The following is a 19349-nucleotide window of genomic DNA, read 5'->3' as shown; positions in this document are numbered from 1 at the left end:
AACATTTATACAGATAAGTGAAATAGGGCTATGAATGTACAGTATAATCCGCAAGCCCAAGACTCCAAATAGGCAGTTAAAATTCGCAGAGGTTCTTGGCCTCCACGTCGTGCATTAAATCCCTTTAACGCATGGCTAGCTGTGGATTATCCCGCTTATATCATGGTTATTTGCCAAGTTAAAGCTTTTATTGATGTTTACAGTGTCATTTTAGATCAAACAGGTGAAAATGACGGTTATTTTGTCAGTTAATTTTAAATGTAATCAAACTGACTGGAACTACCCGTGCATTAAAGGCTTTTAATGCACACCTTCCAGCCAATCAGAATCCAGTATTCAAACAGACCATGGTATAACTATTAATCATATTTATTTATTTGTTGTAGTAAAACCATAAGACCCATAGATTCATTAAAGTCTCACTATAATTTAATTATGGTATTTGTAGTAAAACTATGGTATTACAAATGAATCATGCAAGCAAACAAGTTTTTTTTTTTTGCTCAAGGCAGTTTACACAATTTTTTCAGCATTTTTAATTAAAGTTGGACAGGATACAGAAAAACAGATTTAACAACAGATTCACATAGTTAGAACAAATATGTACACAGAGAGAAAAATACATATTTACAATTATACAAAATCATCATAACTGATCTTTAAACACTATGAAACAAAAGCACATATATTCCGAAAATTTTTAATAAAATAAAAAGAAAACAAAAAGAACACATGCCAAAGTGTCCCACACATATAAACAACTTGTTGCACAGAACTTGAAGTGTATCCTGCATGCTTGCACAGCTGAACCATTCCTATATTACAAATGTCAAACCCTCCGTCAATGTACTTCCATTAGTGTGGTTTGTATTATCGGTGCAAGTAGTCTCTGGATTGGTATGATCAGAAGGCTCTGAGTCTGTTTTCTCTGAAAACCTGGTGTCAATGTCTTCTTTGTGGCTGATGTTAGAAACCATGAACTCAGACTCCCCCTGGGAAGGGATCATAAGGCTAGTATCCGTCATGCTGGATTCTGGACCAATGCTGGAGTGTGAAAGGCCAGCGTTAGTTTGAGCGACAGACTCAGCACAGTATGCATTTGCATGGTCCTGATGTGTGTCCGTAGAGTCAGAGTATCCTGCCAGTTCTCTCCTCAGATTCTGTGCACTGTCCATGTATCTCTTACATAGTTCTGCATCAGGCATGTGGTTGGCATGGATCTCTGCCAGCTTCATGTAGATGATGTACAGCGTGCTCAGGCTTTCTTTGTCCTCCAGAGCTGCTGCCAGGGCCAAGTGGAAGTAGCCCATGGCATCAAATGCATCCTGAGGCAAAAATACCAATGAACATTCTTCAATATGTATCTGTATAGCAGATGCTATCAAATATAAATGTGTCTCTAAGTCTCTTTGTTTTAAAACATGTGCTTTGCTGTATTCTTCATTCAAAAGGCACTGTTATGTCTCAGGTTTATGTTAAAATATAGAAACACTATAATAATAAAAATTACACAAACAAAAATATGCAACTGCATCAGACCTACAGGAACTACAGGATGCAATCAGTTGTGATAACTTTATGGCTGTGATAACTTGAATAACTTTATTATTTTTAAACCTTGTACATTTTAATCCATGTAAAATAGATTTTTATCCATATACTGCAAGGCTCTCACCTTTAATTTGTATAGGGTCAGATCAGCCAGTCTACAGTAAACTTTAACATTGTACCGAACATCAATGGCATGTTCCAGTGCAACGGGGCAGAGTGAAAGAGACTTCAGGTAGTAGTTCTCAGCCATCTCATACTTCCCTAAAGAGAAGTACACTGATGCAAGACGATGGAAGGACACTCTCTCATTCAGAGGCACATCTGTAATATACACATAACACTTATAGCATGCTCAACTAGGAGAAAAGAAGAAAGAAGAAAGGAAAATGAAAGGGGTCATATGACACGGCTAAAACTAATATTATCGTTTGTTTTAGATGTAATGCAATGTGTATACATGATTTAAGATTCAAAAACGCTGTATTTTCTGCATATCGTGCATGTTTGTATCTCCTCTTTGCCCCGCCTCTCTGAAACGCACAGATTTTTACAAAGCTCATCGCTGTGCTATGACTGGCCAGTTAACCAGTGCGTTGTGATTGGCCGAATACTGCAAGCGTGTGACGGAAATGTAACACCTCTTACCATATTTGGAACATCAGGTTCCAAAGCAATTGTACTGACAGGTACGCCCACCTTACTTGCTTATACATTTGGGCGGTCTTATTCAACTCATACCACGAACTGACATAGATTTGTGGGGGTGTGGTCACACGAGGTGTTTCAGGCAGGTCTGTGTGAGCATTCGCTTTTAGATAGAATGCATTTTTGTTCCGACACTTTAATTTTTGCAATTTTACGTGTCTAATACATGCATGAGCAATTTAGTTATAATAAAACATGAATTCGCGCCATATGACCCCTTTAAAATAATGTTAAATGTAATCAATGTTAATATAACAGTGATAGTTCACTCAAAAATAAAAATTCTGTCCTCATTTACTCACACTCTTGTCATGTGAAACCTGTATGACTCATTTTGTTGACTGTACTTAGATATCTAAGTGATTGTCCAAAGTGCGTCAAGAAGTTTGACCAACGTGCCGAACTGTGTAATCTCAACGAACAATTTTAGTGTTTTATAGTTCCCAGCACGCATAGTGGTATTGTCAATTTGCTGGTTTAAATTATTTAAAGAATTTCTGTTTTAGTGTTTACTGGCTATATTTTTGTTGTTGTCATTGTAAATTACCTGAAGTATTTAGAGTTCCTTTTTTACTTTATGATGTTTAATGATGTTTAATGATTGTTACCATGGTTGAGGTTCATGTGCTCAGTGTTGATGTCTGAAGTGAATGATGCTTTGATACCACTACTATGTTACATACAAACTGTTTGAGCTGTAACTTGGCCAAGTTTTGGTCTCTCTTAAGTAAACTGTGTATATAATATATAAACTCCTAAGTATGTAATGTATATAATAAAATAACAATTATATATTAAAGCAATAAGCCCCAAGAAGCAGTGGGTTACTGTGGTATTTTATAACGGCTTAGAACTCCGCTCAGCCAATCAGAATCAAGGACCAGAACTGACCGTTTTATAATAAAGTTATATAAAAACGTAATCTCTTCAGTTGGGTCAAACAAGTCCATAGTTGAGTGAACAAAAAAATATGAGTGTTGCTCACAGTTGGTTCAACTAGTTTTTTCAGCTGAGAGTCATTACTTAGTAAATAGTTAGGTAAACTACTTGGCCAAAAGTTGATTCAACTCAAAAAGGCTGTGCAGCGAGTTGCCTTGACATTTTAAGTTAAGTCAACTTTTCTTTTTTTTACAGTGCGTTATCTCTTCTCCAAAACACAAAAGAAGATATTTTGAAGAATGTTGTTAACTTGCATTGGTTTTGTGTCTATACATAGAAGTGAATGGGGGCCAGTGCTGTTCGGTTACCAACATTCTTCAAAATATCTTCTTTAGTGTTTTGCAGAAGGAAGAAAGTCATACAGGTTTCTAATGACAAGAGGGTGAGTAAATGATGACAGAATTTTCATTTTTGGGTGAACTATCACTTTAAATGTTGAAACTTATTTGACAGCAGGACTGTGCCCACGAGGTAGCCTCAACAACCTTTCGAGGGGCATTGAGATGCCTTAAAATTATTTAAAATACAAAAGTTATATAGATTAGTGTTTAACATGTTTATTTTAAATTAGTGTTAGATTTAGTTTTTTTATATAAATAAACATCTTAATATATATGCCAAGTTCTGGAATATGTTTGGGTAAAAATTGTGCAGGGGCCTGCAAGTATTGCTATGGACAATAGGGGGAGATTTATCGAAAAAGAGCTTCACTGCTGTAAAGGAAATGTGTCTCCAACAGGGGGAGAAAGAGTCCAAGGTTTACATACTCTCACAATTTCACACACAGGCTCATTTAAAGTGATAGTTCACTTTCAAAATGAAAATTCTGTCATCATTAACCCACCCTCTTGTCATTACAATCCTGTATGACTTTATTTCTTCCGCAGAACACAAAATAAGATATTTTGAAGAATGTTGTTAACTGGTCCCTATTCACTTGCATAGGTTTTGTGTCTATACAATAGAAGTAAATGGGGGCCTGTGCTGTTCTGTTACCAATATTTTTCTAAATATCTTCTTTTGTGTTCTGCAGAAGAAAGAAAGTCATACAGTTTTGAAATGACAAGAGGGCGTGTAAATGATGACAGAATTTTAATTTTGAAGGTGAACTACTCCTTTAATTTGTCTATTGTCATCCATAGATTAAACATACTCAATATATATTACATATTCAAGAAATGTAGAAATATAATGTCAAATTATATTTGTTTATAAATTATTTTTACTTTAAACTAAGGAGTTGAAGTGTAACAGGTCTCACCAGTGGTGGTGCTGACCTGCACTGCGAGTGTGGCGTATTGCAGTGCCTCTTCATACTGCTTGTGTTTCATCAGAAGCTCTGTGAGTTTACCCAACAGCCTGAACTCCGAGTGCACATCCTTAATACTGCGGGCAAATGGCAGACTCCCATCCTTGTTTAAAAACAGTACATCAACTTTTAAGCTGTATAAAACCATGCTTCGTTACACGATACACATTTCCACAATTCAACTCCATAATCAATTATTTAAAAAAGGGATTTTTAAAGTGATTTAGAGTTATTTGTATCTTGATAATATCTGTTGTGAAATCAAGGTGAAGCATACCCTGAAAAACGGTAGAGCAGCTAGGCGGTTTCTGTGTCCCTTGAAAAACACATCTCCTGCCTCCTCATAAATGCTCATAGCGAAGCATGGGTCATTCATCTTCAGGGCTGTCTTTACTGCTGCCTGTAAACATTTGTTTATGGAGAAAACGGTTATCACAACAGCTGATAATGTATTTGATACGGTAATAGTTTTACTTTAAGGATTACCACTAATGATTGATATAAAGATTAGTCTTTCCATATAACTGGTCAGATACTTAAATATGTAAAATGATAATGTTAAACAATAATTAACATCAGTCCTATTTTACCTGAAGGTACATGTCAGCCAGCTCATCCTCATGGATCAGATAGTAGATACGGCCCACCTGCAGCCACGTCTCAGACTCTTCCTGTCTTTTCCCCAGATCTATGGAGATCCTTAAGCTTTGCTTTGAGTAATCAAGAGACTTCCTTGAAGACCTGCAATGGTTTTTCTACATTACATTTTTGGAAATACCAACTGACCCATTCACAGTATAACACTCCTAAAAAGTATAGTCATAATGCACTTGTGCAGCCAACACTACAGTATGTGTAATATACGGTGTAGCTCTTACTTCTCTGTGTTTAATGAGAGATAGAGGGTGCTGAGCAGCTCCAGATATTCTCCTTCTAGTTGTTTGTTTTTTAGAGTTCTGCATAGCCCCACACAATGCTCATAGTAAACAATACACTGTCCGTATAGCAGCAAGTCAGCATAATGACGACTTAGAATATTTGCCACAACCATCTGACCTGCAGGTGAAATATTTTTTATTATTATTCACATATCCAGAATTCATGTTTATTCTTGGTTTATTTAGGAATTACGTAGGTGACATCCAGCAAGTAACTCTTTCCCTGCCACTGACAAGATTTAAAACATTTACTTGATGAGTATACTAGGATCAACTTCCGCAATGCAACTCCCGGATTTTTTTCGGGAAATACAGCCACGGAAAAATCTATCTTGGTATACTCACTGTGCAAATTTTTGGCACTAATGGCAATAAGCAGACCCATCTCGTAGCACAGCCTGACTTCCTGACTCCCTCCTCTATCCTTGTAGCTCCTGCCCAGCCAGAGAAGAGTCTGGACGTGCTCCTCGTCCGTAGGGCTCTCTGAGAGAAACTGGTAGAGTTGTAGGGAATTAAGCAGAAAACACTCTGCCAGGCCAGAAGCCCCTACAGACAGACACAAGCAACCCATGTTAGCCAGGGCAAGCGCTTCATTCCTCTTGTTCCCATTCTCTCTGGAAATCTGCAAGGCGCAATGGAAGTTTTTGGCACCCTCTTGAACTCTTCCCTGTTTGCGGAGGCACAGGGCTAGGAGGTTGTAGACCACCCCACGCTGTGCCGGACTGTCTGTTTCATTCAAAGAGTTGAGCAATGGATACAGAGTGGACTGGGCTTGTTCGGGTTGCTCCGTTAGAACCAAGAGCCAGGCCAGCAGTACAGATGCCTCAAAGCCCTCCTCCTCATTTATTTGCCTCCCCGCCCGTGCCGCCTGGTGGGCAAAGGGCACAGCTTTTTCTGGAGCTCCATGCTGCTGGTAAACACTAGCCAGGCAAAGGCAAAGATCTCTTTGAGTCTTCAGATCTTTTCCTCGGCTAGCTATGGACAAGGCCTGCTGAAGGTAAACCACGACCTGTGCAGGAGGCACTGAGGTACTTTCCTTCCAGTGGGGATTGAGTCTGGCTGAGTTTTTAATAAAGAGTTCAATTTTCTGGAATGCATCGTCCAAGGAATGTTCTGGTTCTGAGTCCAGGCTTATAGAGGCTAGTGTGAGATAGGGCAAATACTTTTTATGATACAGCCTGCACAGCATCCAGTTAAGATCAACTGGAGCAATAGGTCTCTCTTCATCAGCAGACAAAGTGATGGTAAGAAACTGAAGTCTCTCAACGAACGGCAAAGCATCCTCTACTTTCCTCAGGCGAAGAAAGAGCGACACGCAGAGGTAGCATGTCCGAGCTTCAAGGTACTTGTCCTTTTCGATTATGGCTTTGCGCATGATAGGTTTGAGCAGTTCAAACTCATCCGCGGAGCAGAAGTTGTGGCATGGAAGACACAGGATCAGTGCACTGGCCTTCTCCAGGGTAAATCTCAACTTGTCCATCATCTTCTGTTTCAGATAAACAGCGGTGAGATTGGTGTACAGGGCAATCAAAAGTGGTTCATCATCAAAACCATTAACAGGCATTTTCAATGCCTCCTCAAAATATACTCGTGCCTGGGAGTATTTCAGCTTTTTGGCACACAGCCTGCCTAGGAGGAAGCAGGCTCGCCGATGGGCCCACAGCATCCTGCCTTTCTTAGCTCCTTCTCGCAAGTTTTCCAAATGCTGAAGAACCTCGTCCTCTGAAAGACCACTGAAGACAGTGTCCAGGAAACAGTATCGAAGGTCATAAAGTGTCTCCAATGAGTCCTGGAAATTTTCCAGGTTTAGGAAGGTCAGGATTGGGTCAGCCATCTCTGCTTCATCAGCCTCCCAGATACCCTCATCCATGAAAGTTAGAGGATCTTCCTCATATTCATCCATCTCTCGGAAGGTGTCCTCCAGGCTAAAGGAGAGCACTTCGGCATCCCGCTCGAGATGATTCCGAGAGGTGTAGAATGACGGCCGTGGGGACGAGTGGTAGGGAGTTGCGTCACTCTTTTCTGATATGGTGCTCTTTCTTGGATCTTCTACTGGTGTTTTCTGCTCTGTAGGTTACACAGAGTAAAGATAAGAATTTTGAATGCTACAAAATTGTTTAGTAGAAATTACATAAGATAAATTGGTAAAACAATTATAGGAGCAGTTATAATCCATATTTACTTGGTGACATATTCTCATATGAAAATTCTGTCATCATTTACTCACCCTCTTATCATTTCAAACCTGTATGACTTTCTTTCACAAAGTAAGTTATATAGGTTATTCTAATACAGCTTTGAAATGACAAGAGGGTGAGTAAATGATGACAGAATTTTCATTTTTGGGTGAAAAATTCCGTTTAAAATGGTGTAGCGAGGAAGGCGGGGCGAGAGCCGTGTGGCGGGTAAGGCGGGGCCGGCGGCGTAAGTGGCAACGAGTGTCAGCTGTGCGACCGCCGGTCCCCGCATGCCTCACGGGGGAGCTCGGGAGCATAAGAGGACGAGCGACCGGACCATCGAGAGAGGACCCGGAAACAGTTAAGTTTGTTTAGCCGGCAGTCGACCGTGAGGTGGCTGCCGGCCTTTTATTTGCTGGATTATTGTTTATTTATTTTGATTAAAGTTTTGTGAATGTTCGCCGGTTCCCGCCTCCTTCCTTCCGTTTTATTGAACATTGCTACAAATGGCTTACCTGATTTTGGATGGTTTCTAATATAAGTGAAATCAGAGTCATCCAATCTGTCTGCAATAAAAAAAAATGTAAAGTTAAAAACTTTATCAACAAATGACAATTGCATCATTGTCTCTAAATGTTAGGGTATCTCCCAGAGAGGCAATGCATCATCTCTTACCTAATCTGTACACAGTGCTTATGTCAGAGGAGAAGAAATTCCCCATCACATCAGACTGGCAGGACTCAAAGCAGGGGTTAAGTTTAGACAGTGCTGCCCTTTCCTCCTCACTCAGAAAGACCAATTGTCCATTGCTGTGAGAGGCCAACAAAAGCAACATTATCAACCACATGACTCTCATTCGAATCTCTTCATCACATCATCACATAACTTCAACAAGCCCCGCCTTCCAATTCCTGCATCGCCACCAGCTAGACAGAGGCACATTCAGCAAAGGTCAACACAATAAAACAGTGTTTGCCAGCTGGATGCTTTCATCTGATATGTCAGGGTCGCTGAGAGACATGTCAGATAAATAGTTTTACAAAACACAGATGTCAAAGCACACAAATCTGTAAATATGAAAAATGTCCTCAACTGTTTACTTACAGAGGTTTGATGTTCTCAGGTTTTACATGGGCCTTTTGAACAAATCCCATCTCTCCACTCGTGAGGTGTTTTCCTATGAAAATGTTCAGAGTATTGAAAAGAAATCCCTCGATCTTGATAATGTCACCCTGGTGTAAATGCAGCTCATCTTTAACCACCGGGTAATGGTCCACTATTGCCACACATGTCCCCACCACTAAAAGGAAGGTAAAAGAAAGCATAAATTTATTGTAACACCAAAAGTTGTTTGTGATTCAAATAGAAAGGTTATGTTTAGGAATGCGTATCAAGAACCTCACCGATAGAATGATCAAAGAGGCTTTCTGTAACCGAGACCCCTCCTGCATTGCCAGGATATTTCTTAAGAAACCACCTAAAGAACAAACACACTTTTTGTATGGTCAAACCATAGAATTTTTTTTTCAAACATAATAGAATAAAAATATTTTGAGCAAAGTAATGACCAGTCAATTGACCCTTCGCGTTTGATTGACAGGCGAACGGACCAATCATAACAGCGATATTATGCACCCCATGTTGCTATTCGCCATTTTGTCCGATAATCAAACCATAGAGTTTAACCGGCTGCACATTATGCGGTTTTAAGAAGTTCTTCGTGATTGTTGCTGGCCGTCACACTGTAAGAACAGGATCCCTGCTAAAAGTCATGTTGCTGTGGAATCTTAGTTGTCATAATGTACAACAATAAAGACTTCTTAAAACAGACTCATACAAGATGACTTGTCCGGATTTTTACCTCATAGACTGACTCTCATATGATCGGCGCTGAAGGACTGCTTCTATTTTGTTAATTTAATTCCGAGTCACTTTCACATCCTGAATATATACTTCAAATGCATTTTGCAGACTTTCTTATTGCTTTTGGTTGAAAGTACACGTAATTTTTTCCAGAAATGATTATTTCACGATAAATATTATTTAGTGCAGTGGGAGCGCTTTGGCTGATGTTGGACATAGCAAAAGGGGGGCGGGCTTTGCGAAGGGTCAATTGAGTACACATTGTACATTGTATAAGTGTGTATTAGGAAGCCAGTTTGACTTACTGATAAAAAGGATAAGGCAGAGGTTGCGTATCATGCAGGGGCACTTGACCATGTTGGCCCGTGGACAGCTGTGTGCCTTCCCACATGGGCTCTTGACCAATGTCTTTCACCATGATCAGGTCATTCCTCATGTAGGTCAGCTCATCTTCATCCTCTCTGCAATCACTGTTGCCTAAAGCCTTGGCAAAGAATGTACCTGCAAACAGTTATGAGACCGTTCAACTGCTTTCATATTCACTTACTGTTCTTATTTCATATCTCTCTGTTGGCTTCTACTTGCTAATCCCAATCACCATTTATTCTGTCTAAAACAGACTTCTCCTTAACTCATGTTTTCTTTTAAATGAAGTGCAAAAACTCATTGTGGATTCTTAATGTTCTGAAAGTGATATACAGTTAACATAACAAATGTATTCATATGTCAAGGATTAGTGGAACAGTGTCTTCCATAAACTGATGGGGTTTTTTTTAATAGGGATTACACAATCCTGGGACTAATGCCAAATAACCTTTTCATTACTGTTTTGAATAAATACCACAATCATGAACAGCCAGACTTTGATATGAATGAAGTTGTTGACAATGTGGCTAGTAATGATTCTCGGAAGAAAGATATTTCATATGCAAACAAAATTCAAGGAAATGTTGTGTCTACAAACAGAAAAAGATCTTTGAAAACAATGAGTCGGCAGTCACATTTTTATCCTATATTGTTTCCTAATGTGACCTCTACATAGGCTACCAAGCAGTCTTTCAATAGTGGACTTTAGAGCAGAAGAGCTACAGTATGTAAATCTGTCCATGTAGTTGCTGTCTGGTTAGAGGGATGGTTCACCCAAAAATGAAAATTCTGTCATCATTTACTCACCTTCGAGTTGTTATAAATCTGTATACATTTCTTTGTTCTGATGAACACAGAGAAAGATATTTGAAAGAATGATTATAACCAGACAGATGTTGCCCCCCATTGACTCCCATAGTAGGAAAAAATACAATGGTAGTCAAAAGTGCCCCAGAACTGTTTGCTGTCCTACATTCTTCAAAATGTCTTCTTTTGTGTTCAACAGAACAAAAAAATTGATAAAGTCATTTTTCCTACTATGGTAGTCAATTGGGGGCAAAATATGTCTGGTTATAAGCATTCTTCCAAATATCTTTCTCTGTGTTCATCAGAACAAAGAAATGTATACATATTTGGAACAACTCGAAGGTGAGTAAATGATGACACAATTTTCATTTTGGGGTGAACTATCCCTTTAAAGGTGATGTTATTGACTCTTGACCGCCTGCGAGATGTGGTGAGTCCTTACCTTCCTGTACCAGGAGTCCGAGGTAAAGAGTAGCTAAGTGATCCTCATCCACTGTCACACAGATCTCCACATCACAGAGCAACGCAGGGTCCAGCCACAATGACTGGTCACACAGAAAGTTCTCAAGACATCTTGCCACGTATCCTGAATTACAATAGTGCAATCATTACTGTATATTCCATCAGATTCACAAAAACATGTTTCATTACATTTATTGATACTAACCTAGTGCCAGATAAGTAGAGAACTTCCAGATCTCTTCAACGGTCTTGAAAGTGATGACAAAGCTGTCCTTCTCAGCATGAACAGACACCAGTCGTGCAGAAAGATCCTGTGTGTGGCATCAACAATCACCATGATTGAATAAAGACTGAAATAATCAATAGTAACAAGTTCATCAATGGTGCCAGCAGTGCTGGGAAGGTTACTTTTAAAATGTATTTCACTACAGATTACAAAATACATGCTTTAAAAAGTAATTTGTAACATATTTCGTTAGATTACACAAATTCTGTAACTTAATCTAAATACTTTGCAATACTGATAAGGTACGTAACACAAAGGGATCACCAAACAGAGGACTTGGTTTTCCTCTGCATTTTATTTTAAACAACATGAGTTTTCCACAATATATCTTAAAGCACACAATCTTAGAAAAAAGAAAAGGAAAAATGCTGATGCTCAAAAAGGCAGCACAATGCATTAAGAGATACTTATTTTGTCTTCTGGGAAACATGTGGTTATACATGCTTAATGTGAAGGGCAGAACTAAATGAAAAAAATATTATCTATGAACAAAATAAAAAATCTTTACACATCATCCTGTTTAAACATTTTCACCCCCTTCTCTGAATGCATTGTGTTTCATGGAAACTTCACTAAATAGTTTTTTTTTTCCGGTTTTTCAGAATGTCAGTTGCAAGTTATGAAATCAGAATTGCAATTTTGACATTTGTATAGTAAGTTTATTTCATGCAATTCTGACTTTATAACTTTATAACAATTCAGAGTTTTTTTCTCAAGCTCGCAATTCTGAGAAAAAAGTCAGTGTTTTTTCTCTCATTGGACTGACAGATGCAATTGTGAGTGTATATTTCTCACAATTATAAGAAAATAAATCAGATTTGTGATTTATAAACTCGCAATTGTGAGGAAAAAGTCAGAACTGTAAGATCAAAGAACTCGGACTCGCAAAACATGAAAACAGTCGTTGATCATTCAGGTAACCACAGACATTAAAGATTCAAGGGTATGTCAATTTTTTTATGTGGCAATTTGTATAAATATTGTGTAATGGAGTATATGAAGAACAGTACTAAATAAAATTAATGTGCAATTTGTATGAACACAGATCCCTCTTATTTTGCATATTCTGCGAGGGGCATGAAACTGAGCAGAACTGTAGTTTGGGATGCTTTTGCAGAATGTCAGAGTCAGAGAATCACCGATTGCTGTTTACATTAATTGCCGTTACAGTTAATATAAAGTTAAAAAAGAAATAAATGCCATTGAAATTCCAAGTAATCACTTTGGTAATCTAAAATACTTTTCGGATGAAACTGTAATTTGATCACCACCATTTAAAAAGTATCTGTAATGAAATACAGTTACTCAAATTTTGTATTTTAAATAGGTAACTAAGTTACATGTATTCCGTTACTCCCCAGCCCTGGGTGCCAGTGGATGTTTCACGAGGATACTTCAGTGTCTGACCTTGAACAGCTGTGCGACGTCCTGGCTGTTGCTTTCTACAACCCTGAGTCTGGTGCGTAACGCCTCCTGAAGCTTCACATCAGGCTGGACACTAGATCGTCGCCTCCCGCTGAATAATAAAACGACATCTCCAAGACACAAATAGGAGCTGAGTTAAGTATCCATCAAAAATCCAGATCCATCAATCCATCGTATTACAACTAACATTTACGGAATGCTCTTGTGGCGAAGTATGTGATTAGTCTTATAATATGCCAATCCAATTTTTTTTGCAATAACAGCAATGACCGCATCGCAAAAAACATACCATTAGAGAATAGATTAGACTGAGTGTACACATTAAGGAAGTCTGGCATTAGTCATTAGGGTGTGCTTAATAAGTGTAGCCATTAAAGGCCATTATGGAGAAGGCGGCCATTGTTTCCACCCAGGTCTGCAAATACCTGGAGAAAAACGCTCTCCTGAAGATATGGTGCTGCTTCCGCTCAATGCCTCCTTCCTCCTCCAGTTACTCTCTCTGCCTTCTGCCTCCACCTCTGCCTCCGCTTCCTCATCTCCAATGGCAAAACAAAGGAAACTGGGGTCAAACACAATTTTTTGGAGTGCAAGTGTGGTCGGTTTGTTGTTTGGTTATTTAAATAGAACCTCAGAACCACCTGCTTTTTATTCCGGTCACACTTACATAAATCAAAAACATACCAGCGGCTAAACACTTCAACTACTGAATAATTAAAGCCAATGGCAAATTAGAGTGTTGCTTTTGTAAGGAGATATACTTGATCCATGTTCCTTCTATGTTAATATAGTTCTACTATTCAAAACATGATATTGATACAATTAGCATGTTTGTTAATAATATAATCTGAGATGTATTTACAATCTCTTAAACCTCTGCTCATAAACAGGAAGTGCAGACCATATCATAATGGGTCTATAAATATCAGCCAGATGGCTTAAATAATAGCCCCTTTCTCATTTCCGGATGGTTATGACTTTCCCAGCTTTATCCATTGAAAGGAAAGGATGTTCCAAACAGTTTCTTTGTACAACATTTCTGTAACTAAGTAAATAAAAACATTTATCATACAATTATATTAGAACGTAATCTATAGTCTGATATACTAAAACAGTAGCACTTTACAATAAGGTTCAGCATTAGTGACATTACAGTATGTTAATAAATGAAACCTTACTGTAAAGCGCTATCACTAAAACTTTGTGATTGTCTCATGGTCTACTCAAGAAGTCCTCTTACCAGCTGTCATGATGTCATTGGGTGGAAAGAGCTCACTGACGGCTGCTAAAGTGTATGGAGGGTCATTCCACAAGGCATCAAGCTCAGCAGGTGATATCGCTATTGAAAGGGAGTGGGATGTTAAGGGATTGTTATTAAATGAACTACATGAGAAATAAGCAGAAGCTTTTGGGTAAATGTGGAATCGGTCTGACAACGAATAGGAGGAACATGTCATTACCTGAACGGACAGCAAGACATAACAACAGCCCTCATGCCGGCATAACACAGACTGAAATGTGAGAGAACAATGTGTGCATGCAAACAATGACAAACACGTTGGCCCTCATACGAATCGTCCTGAAACCACGCTTGACATCATCGACATGCAGTTTATGTATTGCAAATACTCAGGAACCATCAAATTAATACAATCTATCCATTTGCTATTTATTAGTTAACAGCTTGATGGTAGTACATTATATTATCTAAAATCATACAAACAAAAATACAATATATCATAACTCACACGACAACAACAACAACAGTACACAATTAGTCACAACAGGCGATCAGAGCATTACACAGGACAAAAACACACAAACCACCACTCAAGGGAGGTGCACAGCCTGCATTACCTTCATGGGTAAATCTGTTACCCATGACTGACAGAAACACTGTGATGTCTCCCTGTGAAAGTTACTCTTTCTTCTCATGGCACAAATCTATGAAAGCCAGGATGAGACCAACCTGAAAACGAGAAGCAGTTTCTGAGGCACGGAACAGGACAACAACAGCATGCCATGATGTGTACAGCCAGCTTCAATAGTGCCCGCTAGAAGACGGATCCACTTTAACTCCATGGAGCATTATTGATGGAGTCGCTCCTCTCCCTCTCTCTCCCTCTCTGTCTTCCTATCCATCTTCCCCTTGTACATAAACCGCACGCTCTCTAAACTTCCATCGATATCATTCTCTCTCTTCCTGTCTGCGTCCGCTCCGCGGATGAGTGAAGCACTCTGTGCTGCTGGCATGTTTGTGTGGGTTTGTCAGTGCCTCTCTGTGCCAGGGCTTTTCTGGAAAGTGAGAGCAGCAGCATTCTCACATCGCTGACATACGGACACAACAGGCCCAGTGAGTAACTCACTCACAATAACAAATAAACGTGTTGGAATTGAATAAACCGGTGCTTAATTTTACTCTGTCTTGATGTTTCTTCTCTTTTGTTGTACTAGCATAAGTATCATGCCGTCATCACTTCATGTCTATGTCATTTTCCATCAGTGGGAAGTTGGTAAGTTACAGTATATTCTTAAAATGCAGCCTTTCATCTTTTTAAAAAAGGTGCTACAAAAGGTTCTTCATAGCGATGCAATAAAAGAACCATTTTCGGTTCACCAAAGTTTCTTAAAAGAACCATTTCCTTCTTACTTTTTATAATCTAAAAAAACGTATAGAATGTTCAGAAAAAGTGAAACAGAAAGGTTTTTCGGATGGTAAAGGTTCTTTCTGGAACCATTCAGCCAAAAATGGTTCTTCTATGGCATCGTAGAGTATCTTTTAAAAGTTCTATAACATTGTTTTTGCATTACACTGTAAAAAACTACCTTAAATGTAAAATCTTAACTTGGCTTTACAAGTAATTTCACACTTTAAATTGAGTTGATATAATGTAAAAAATAAGCTGAAATTGCTCGTTTTGCTTATTTTATTTTAATGTGTTGAAATAATGTAAACCAGCTGAAATTACTTGTGAAGCCAAGTTCAATGTAAAGTAATAGTTCACCCAAAAATGAAAATTCTGTCATCATTTACTCACCCTCATGTCATTTCAAACTTGTATGACTTTCTGTAGAACACAAAAGAAGATATTTTGAAGAAAGTTTGTAACCGAACCCCCCATTCACTTCTATTGAATGGACACAAAACCAATGCGCAAAGTGGGTGCCAGTTAACAACATTTTTCAAAATATCTTCTTTTGTGTTCTGCGGAAAAAAGAAAGCCATAAGATTTAAGAGTATTTCATGACAGAATTTTTTATTTTTGGGTGAACTATCTTTAAAGCAGCTAAGAAGAATGTGTTCTTGGCTATAGATAATGGGTTCAATTCCCTGGGAATACATGAACTGAATAAAAAAATGTACATGTATATGCAACACCAGAAGTTTTAGGTAAAATGTCCGAATGAGTATAATGTAAAATATTTTGCACATTCAAATCATAAATCCTAACAGTGTGTTAAATAGTCTCTCCTTGTCTAAAACTGCACTGAATGTGTTTCCCTGTCTTAAGTGCACAAAGAGGATCCTTATCACTACAGAATAATGCTGATCATCTCAGAGTTCTGTACAGAGAGGACTCAGTCAGATTCTAATTCAATTTGTGATGATCCCATGAGTCTGAACAGCTGTAAACAGCCAGGAGCCATTTCTCAGCACAGCTCCTTAACACTCACAGCATCTCTCTTCGTATTCAACTCAAATTTAAACGCATTTTCTCCATTTCTCCAAATCAGATAATATTTTACAGTGGGAACGCCAGACCATACAGTACTACTGTAAAGACTACCGCAGCACATCTGCAGAGAGCAGATACCAACATTAATAACTTTATTCAATATAGTCATATTTTAAGAATAGACATAGGGACAACACAGCCTAATGAAATGTCCTCACGGCTCATAAACTTAACACAGAAGTAGAGCGGTTTCTTTGTAGGTAACTGGCTCAGTGTGTGTGGCTGTCAGTGAAAAGAACAGGCAAACGTGTAACATGAGTAAGGGCTATTGACTCTAAGTTTAGAACGACTCCCTCCAGAGCCCAAGCTGTGCCCGCTGTTGCTATTAATTAAATAGGGTGAATAACAAGTTCTCAAACCCAGTCAGTGAAAAAGCTTTTGGCAGTAAGAGGAAGTAAATATTCAACAGTTTGAGAGACAGACTGACAGAAAGAGATAGAAAAGAAGACAACCATCTCAAGTTCAAAAAGTGAATGTACTGTTTGTCAAACAACTTGACCTTCTTTTACAGACACTGTAAAAACTGTAAAATATATTTATGGAACAATTTCGACTAAGCATACAGTTACCCACACACAAACAGTATATTCTAACCAAAACACATTTGCCTTTGAGAGAGTGAGGGCATACCTCTGTCCCGTTGACTCCCGGCTGTGGGTTCGCGCCTCTGTCACTCTGTGTTCTGTGGAGTTGGTGACACTGACAGGTCATATCCCTTGTAAAACTCCTGTAGGACAGAGAATACAGCAGGAGGTGTGTTTAAGAACTTGTGTGTGTATGCCCTTGTGGCATGAGTTTAGAGCTTTCGCTGAAGGAAGTATGTTAACTCCTCCCCAAATGCTATGGTTCTTTCTCTCCCTCTCTCTCTCACTCTGAGTCTAGCCCTCTCACCCCCGTCCTGTAAAACTCTGGGTCAGGTCAGCAGGGTGTTGGATAACCTTCAAAGCAGAGTAGAAACCACCAGTCACATTAATGGCTCAGCCAATCTTACTTTGTCATAAGGAGTCACGAATGCAAGACATTTCTTTGAACATGTGCAAAAATGTAAGGAATGTTTTCCTTTCACAGAACACACAGTAATCCATCTGGTCGGACTTGTTTTTCATACATCATAAGAAAATGCAACTAGATTCCCTATCAAACTCAATACAGGGCGTCAGATACGCCCTCTTGCTCACATTCCAAAGGTGCCTTCGACAGAATATCCAGACTCATGTTTTTGCATTCCCATCATTCACTGGGTACAGATAGCAATAAGGATTTTAAATGATTATTTATTTTTCCAAGAACTTCCCGTGCTTCATCATCAAAAGTGCAGATAACGGACTGAGGGGCCTTGGGTCAGCTCATTTCTTGAGTTTTCCTTCTAGTTAAATATAAACTACGGAACAGACTATTGTTGTGTTACTAAAGTCACCTTGAGAGCAAATGTTACTACAGTGTGGCGAATTCCTGACACACAGGGCTCAGATGATCTGGGTTAATAGATTTCAAACCGCATAATAAGAGAAAATCACAATGCATGCTGTTGGAGCCATCTGGTTATGTGTCTTAAAGGTCCAGTGTATGAAATTTAGCGGCAACTAGCGACTTGCAACCAACGGCTCAGTCCACTGGACCTTTAATGGTTACAGTTTTAACCAAGCGAACTAGCACTGATGATTCACTGATGAATTCAATATTATGTGTATCAAGCTCTGTGTTGGCTATATGTCAGCATAAACATTACAATCTGTATCTTCATTTGTACTATTATTATTAAAAAGGTCTTCATAACAATTTGTTTTTATGTAGCAAAACCTAATAAACTGCCAATAAAGCTTGGCTTGTAAGTTACTGTATCCCGGGGCTGTGCACAGGGGAGGCAGTACAAGAGAATATTCCGGTGCCCCTTTGCACCGATGCCCTAAGGAAGAGCAACTTCCTGTTGTTGTGGACTCTGTCATATTTCAACACAATGGTATATCCAATGCCCTGACTAGCTGCTCGGCCCTCGGCATCCGTTTTAAACACTCATTCCTAGTACAGAGTGCACTCCAGTAAAGATATACAAAGGTTGTAAAATCAAAGCTAAGGTTATAAAATTCTGTGACCAACTATACCACGGATGAATGTCTTTCGAAAGTCACTGTTCATAAGTGAAATCACAACTATTTATTATAGCAACTATGTGGTGGATATAGTGTGGTAATAAAGATTATATCCAATCATTTAGTAGAATGGCCCTGGCTTAAAATTAAAATGTGATTAAAAATATTATAATGTGTTCCACATATTCTATGTAAAAACAGAGCCGCCACTAAAATTCATGTGGCCTCGGACAAATGTAGCCCCAGTGGCCATACACCAGCAGTGTAAAGATACATCTACTTTAGGCATCTAGTCTCATCACAGGGCCTGGGTTCCCCCCTGGAGTTTTTGCAGCTGATGAGAGAGAAAGACTGTCTATTCCCAACAAAATGCTGATGCTACGACAGGCAGAAGAATGCTGACTGTCTGCTCTGTCTATCTCAGACACTAACCTTATGGCCCTGTCAAAATATCCAACTGTGTCAGGCTGAAAGCAATGCATGGTCAGGCAAAGAGAAAAGGCAGAAAAAGAGATAGAAAGACAGAAAGAGGAAGAAATGTAGAACGCAAGTGGCATCTGTCACATCCCTCCATTGTGCTGTTTCCTCTTGGCTTTTGTTTCTGTATAAACATAACAGTAATGGAAAAGTAAAACGCATAGCCTTTGGGATAGAACACAGAAAGCAGTAATAGTCTCCCTGTTGAATCCAAAATGTC

The 19349-nt window shown here is 38.9% G+C and overlaps 1 protein-coding gene across 9 annotated transcripts; it reads right to left on the bottom strand.

The window, feature by feature from the left end:
* Positions 1-17471, bottom strand: sh3tc2 (SH3 domain and tetratricopeptide repeats 2). 9 transcript variants are annotated; one of them, XM_057350213.1, is made up of 20 exons: positions 17454-17471; positions 17193-17289; positions 14683-14794; positions 14066-14164; positions 13254-13364; positions 12811-12938; positions 11323-11428; positions 11098-11241; positions 9788-9983; positions 9023-9096; positions 8724-8919; positions 8295-8428; positions 8135-8185; positions 5788-7509; positions 5383-5560; positions 5095-5245; positions 4782-4904; positions 4457-4607; positions 1676-1872; positions 2-1325 (listed from the first exon to the last, which is right to left on the bottom strand). In XM_057350213.1, the coding sequence occupies exons 3-20, from the start codon at positions 14705-14707 to the stop codon at positions 816-818; spliced, it is 4296 nt and encodes a 1431-aa protein (XP_057206196.1). In that variant the 5' UTR covers positions 14708-14794; positions 17193-17289; positions 17454-17471; the 3' UTR covers positions 2-815. The 9 variants fall into 9 exon arrangements, with proteins under 9 accessions (XP_057206191.1, XP_057206200.1, XP_057206196.1 ...); XM_057350212.1 differs by lacking the exon at positions 17454-17471 and having other exon boundaries at positions 17193-17435; XM_057350216.1 differs by lacking the exons at positions 17193-17289; positions 17454-17471 and adding an exon at positions 14286-14336 and having other exon boundaries at positions 14683-17181.
* Positions 17472-19349: the final 1878 nt, after the last annotated feature.

Source organism: Triplophysa rosa, linkage group LG13, assembly GCF_024868665.1.
Source record: "Triplophysa rosa linkage group LG13, Trosa_1v2, whole genome shotgun sequence".
NCBI classification, from domain to species: Eukaryota; Metazoa; Chordata; class Actinopteri; order Cypriniformes; family Nemacheilidae; genus Triplophysa; species Triplophysa rosa.
Note: the sequence above shows the minus strand (reverse complement) of the source record. Positions and strands in the feature narration are given on the sequence as shown.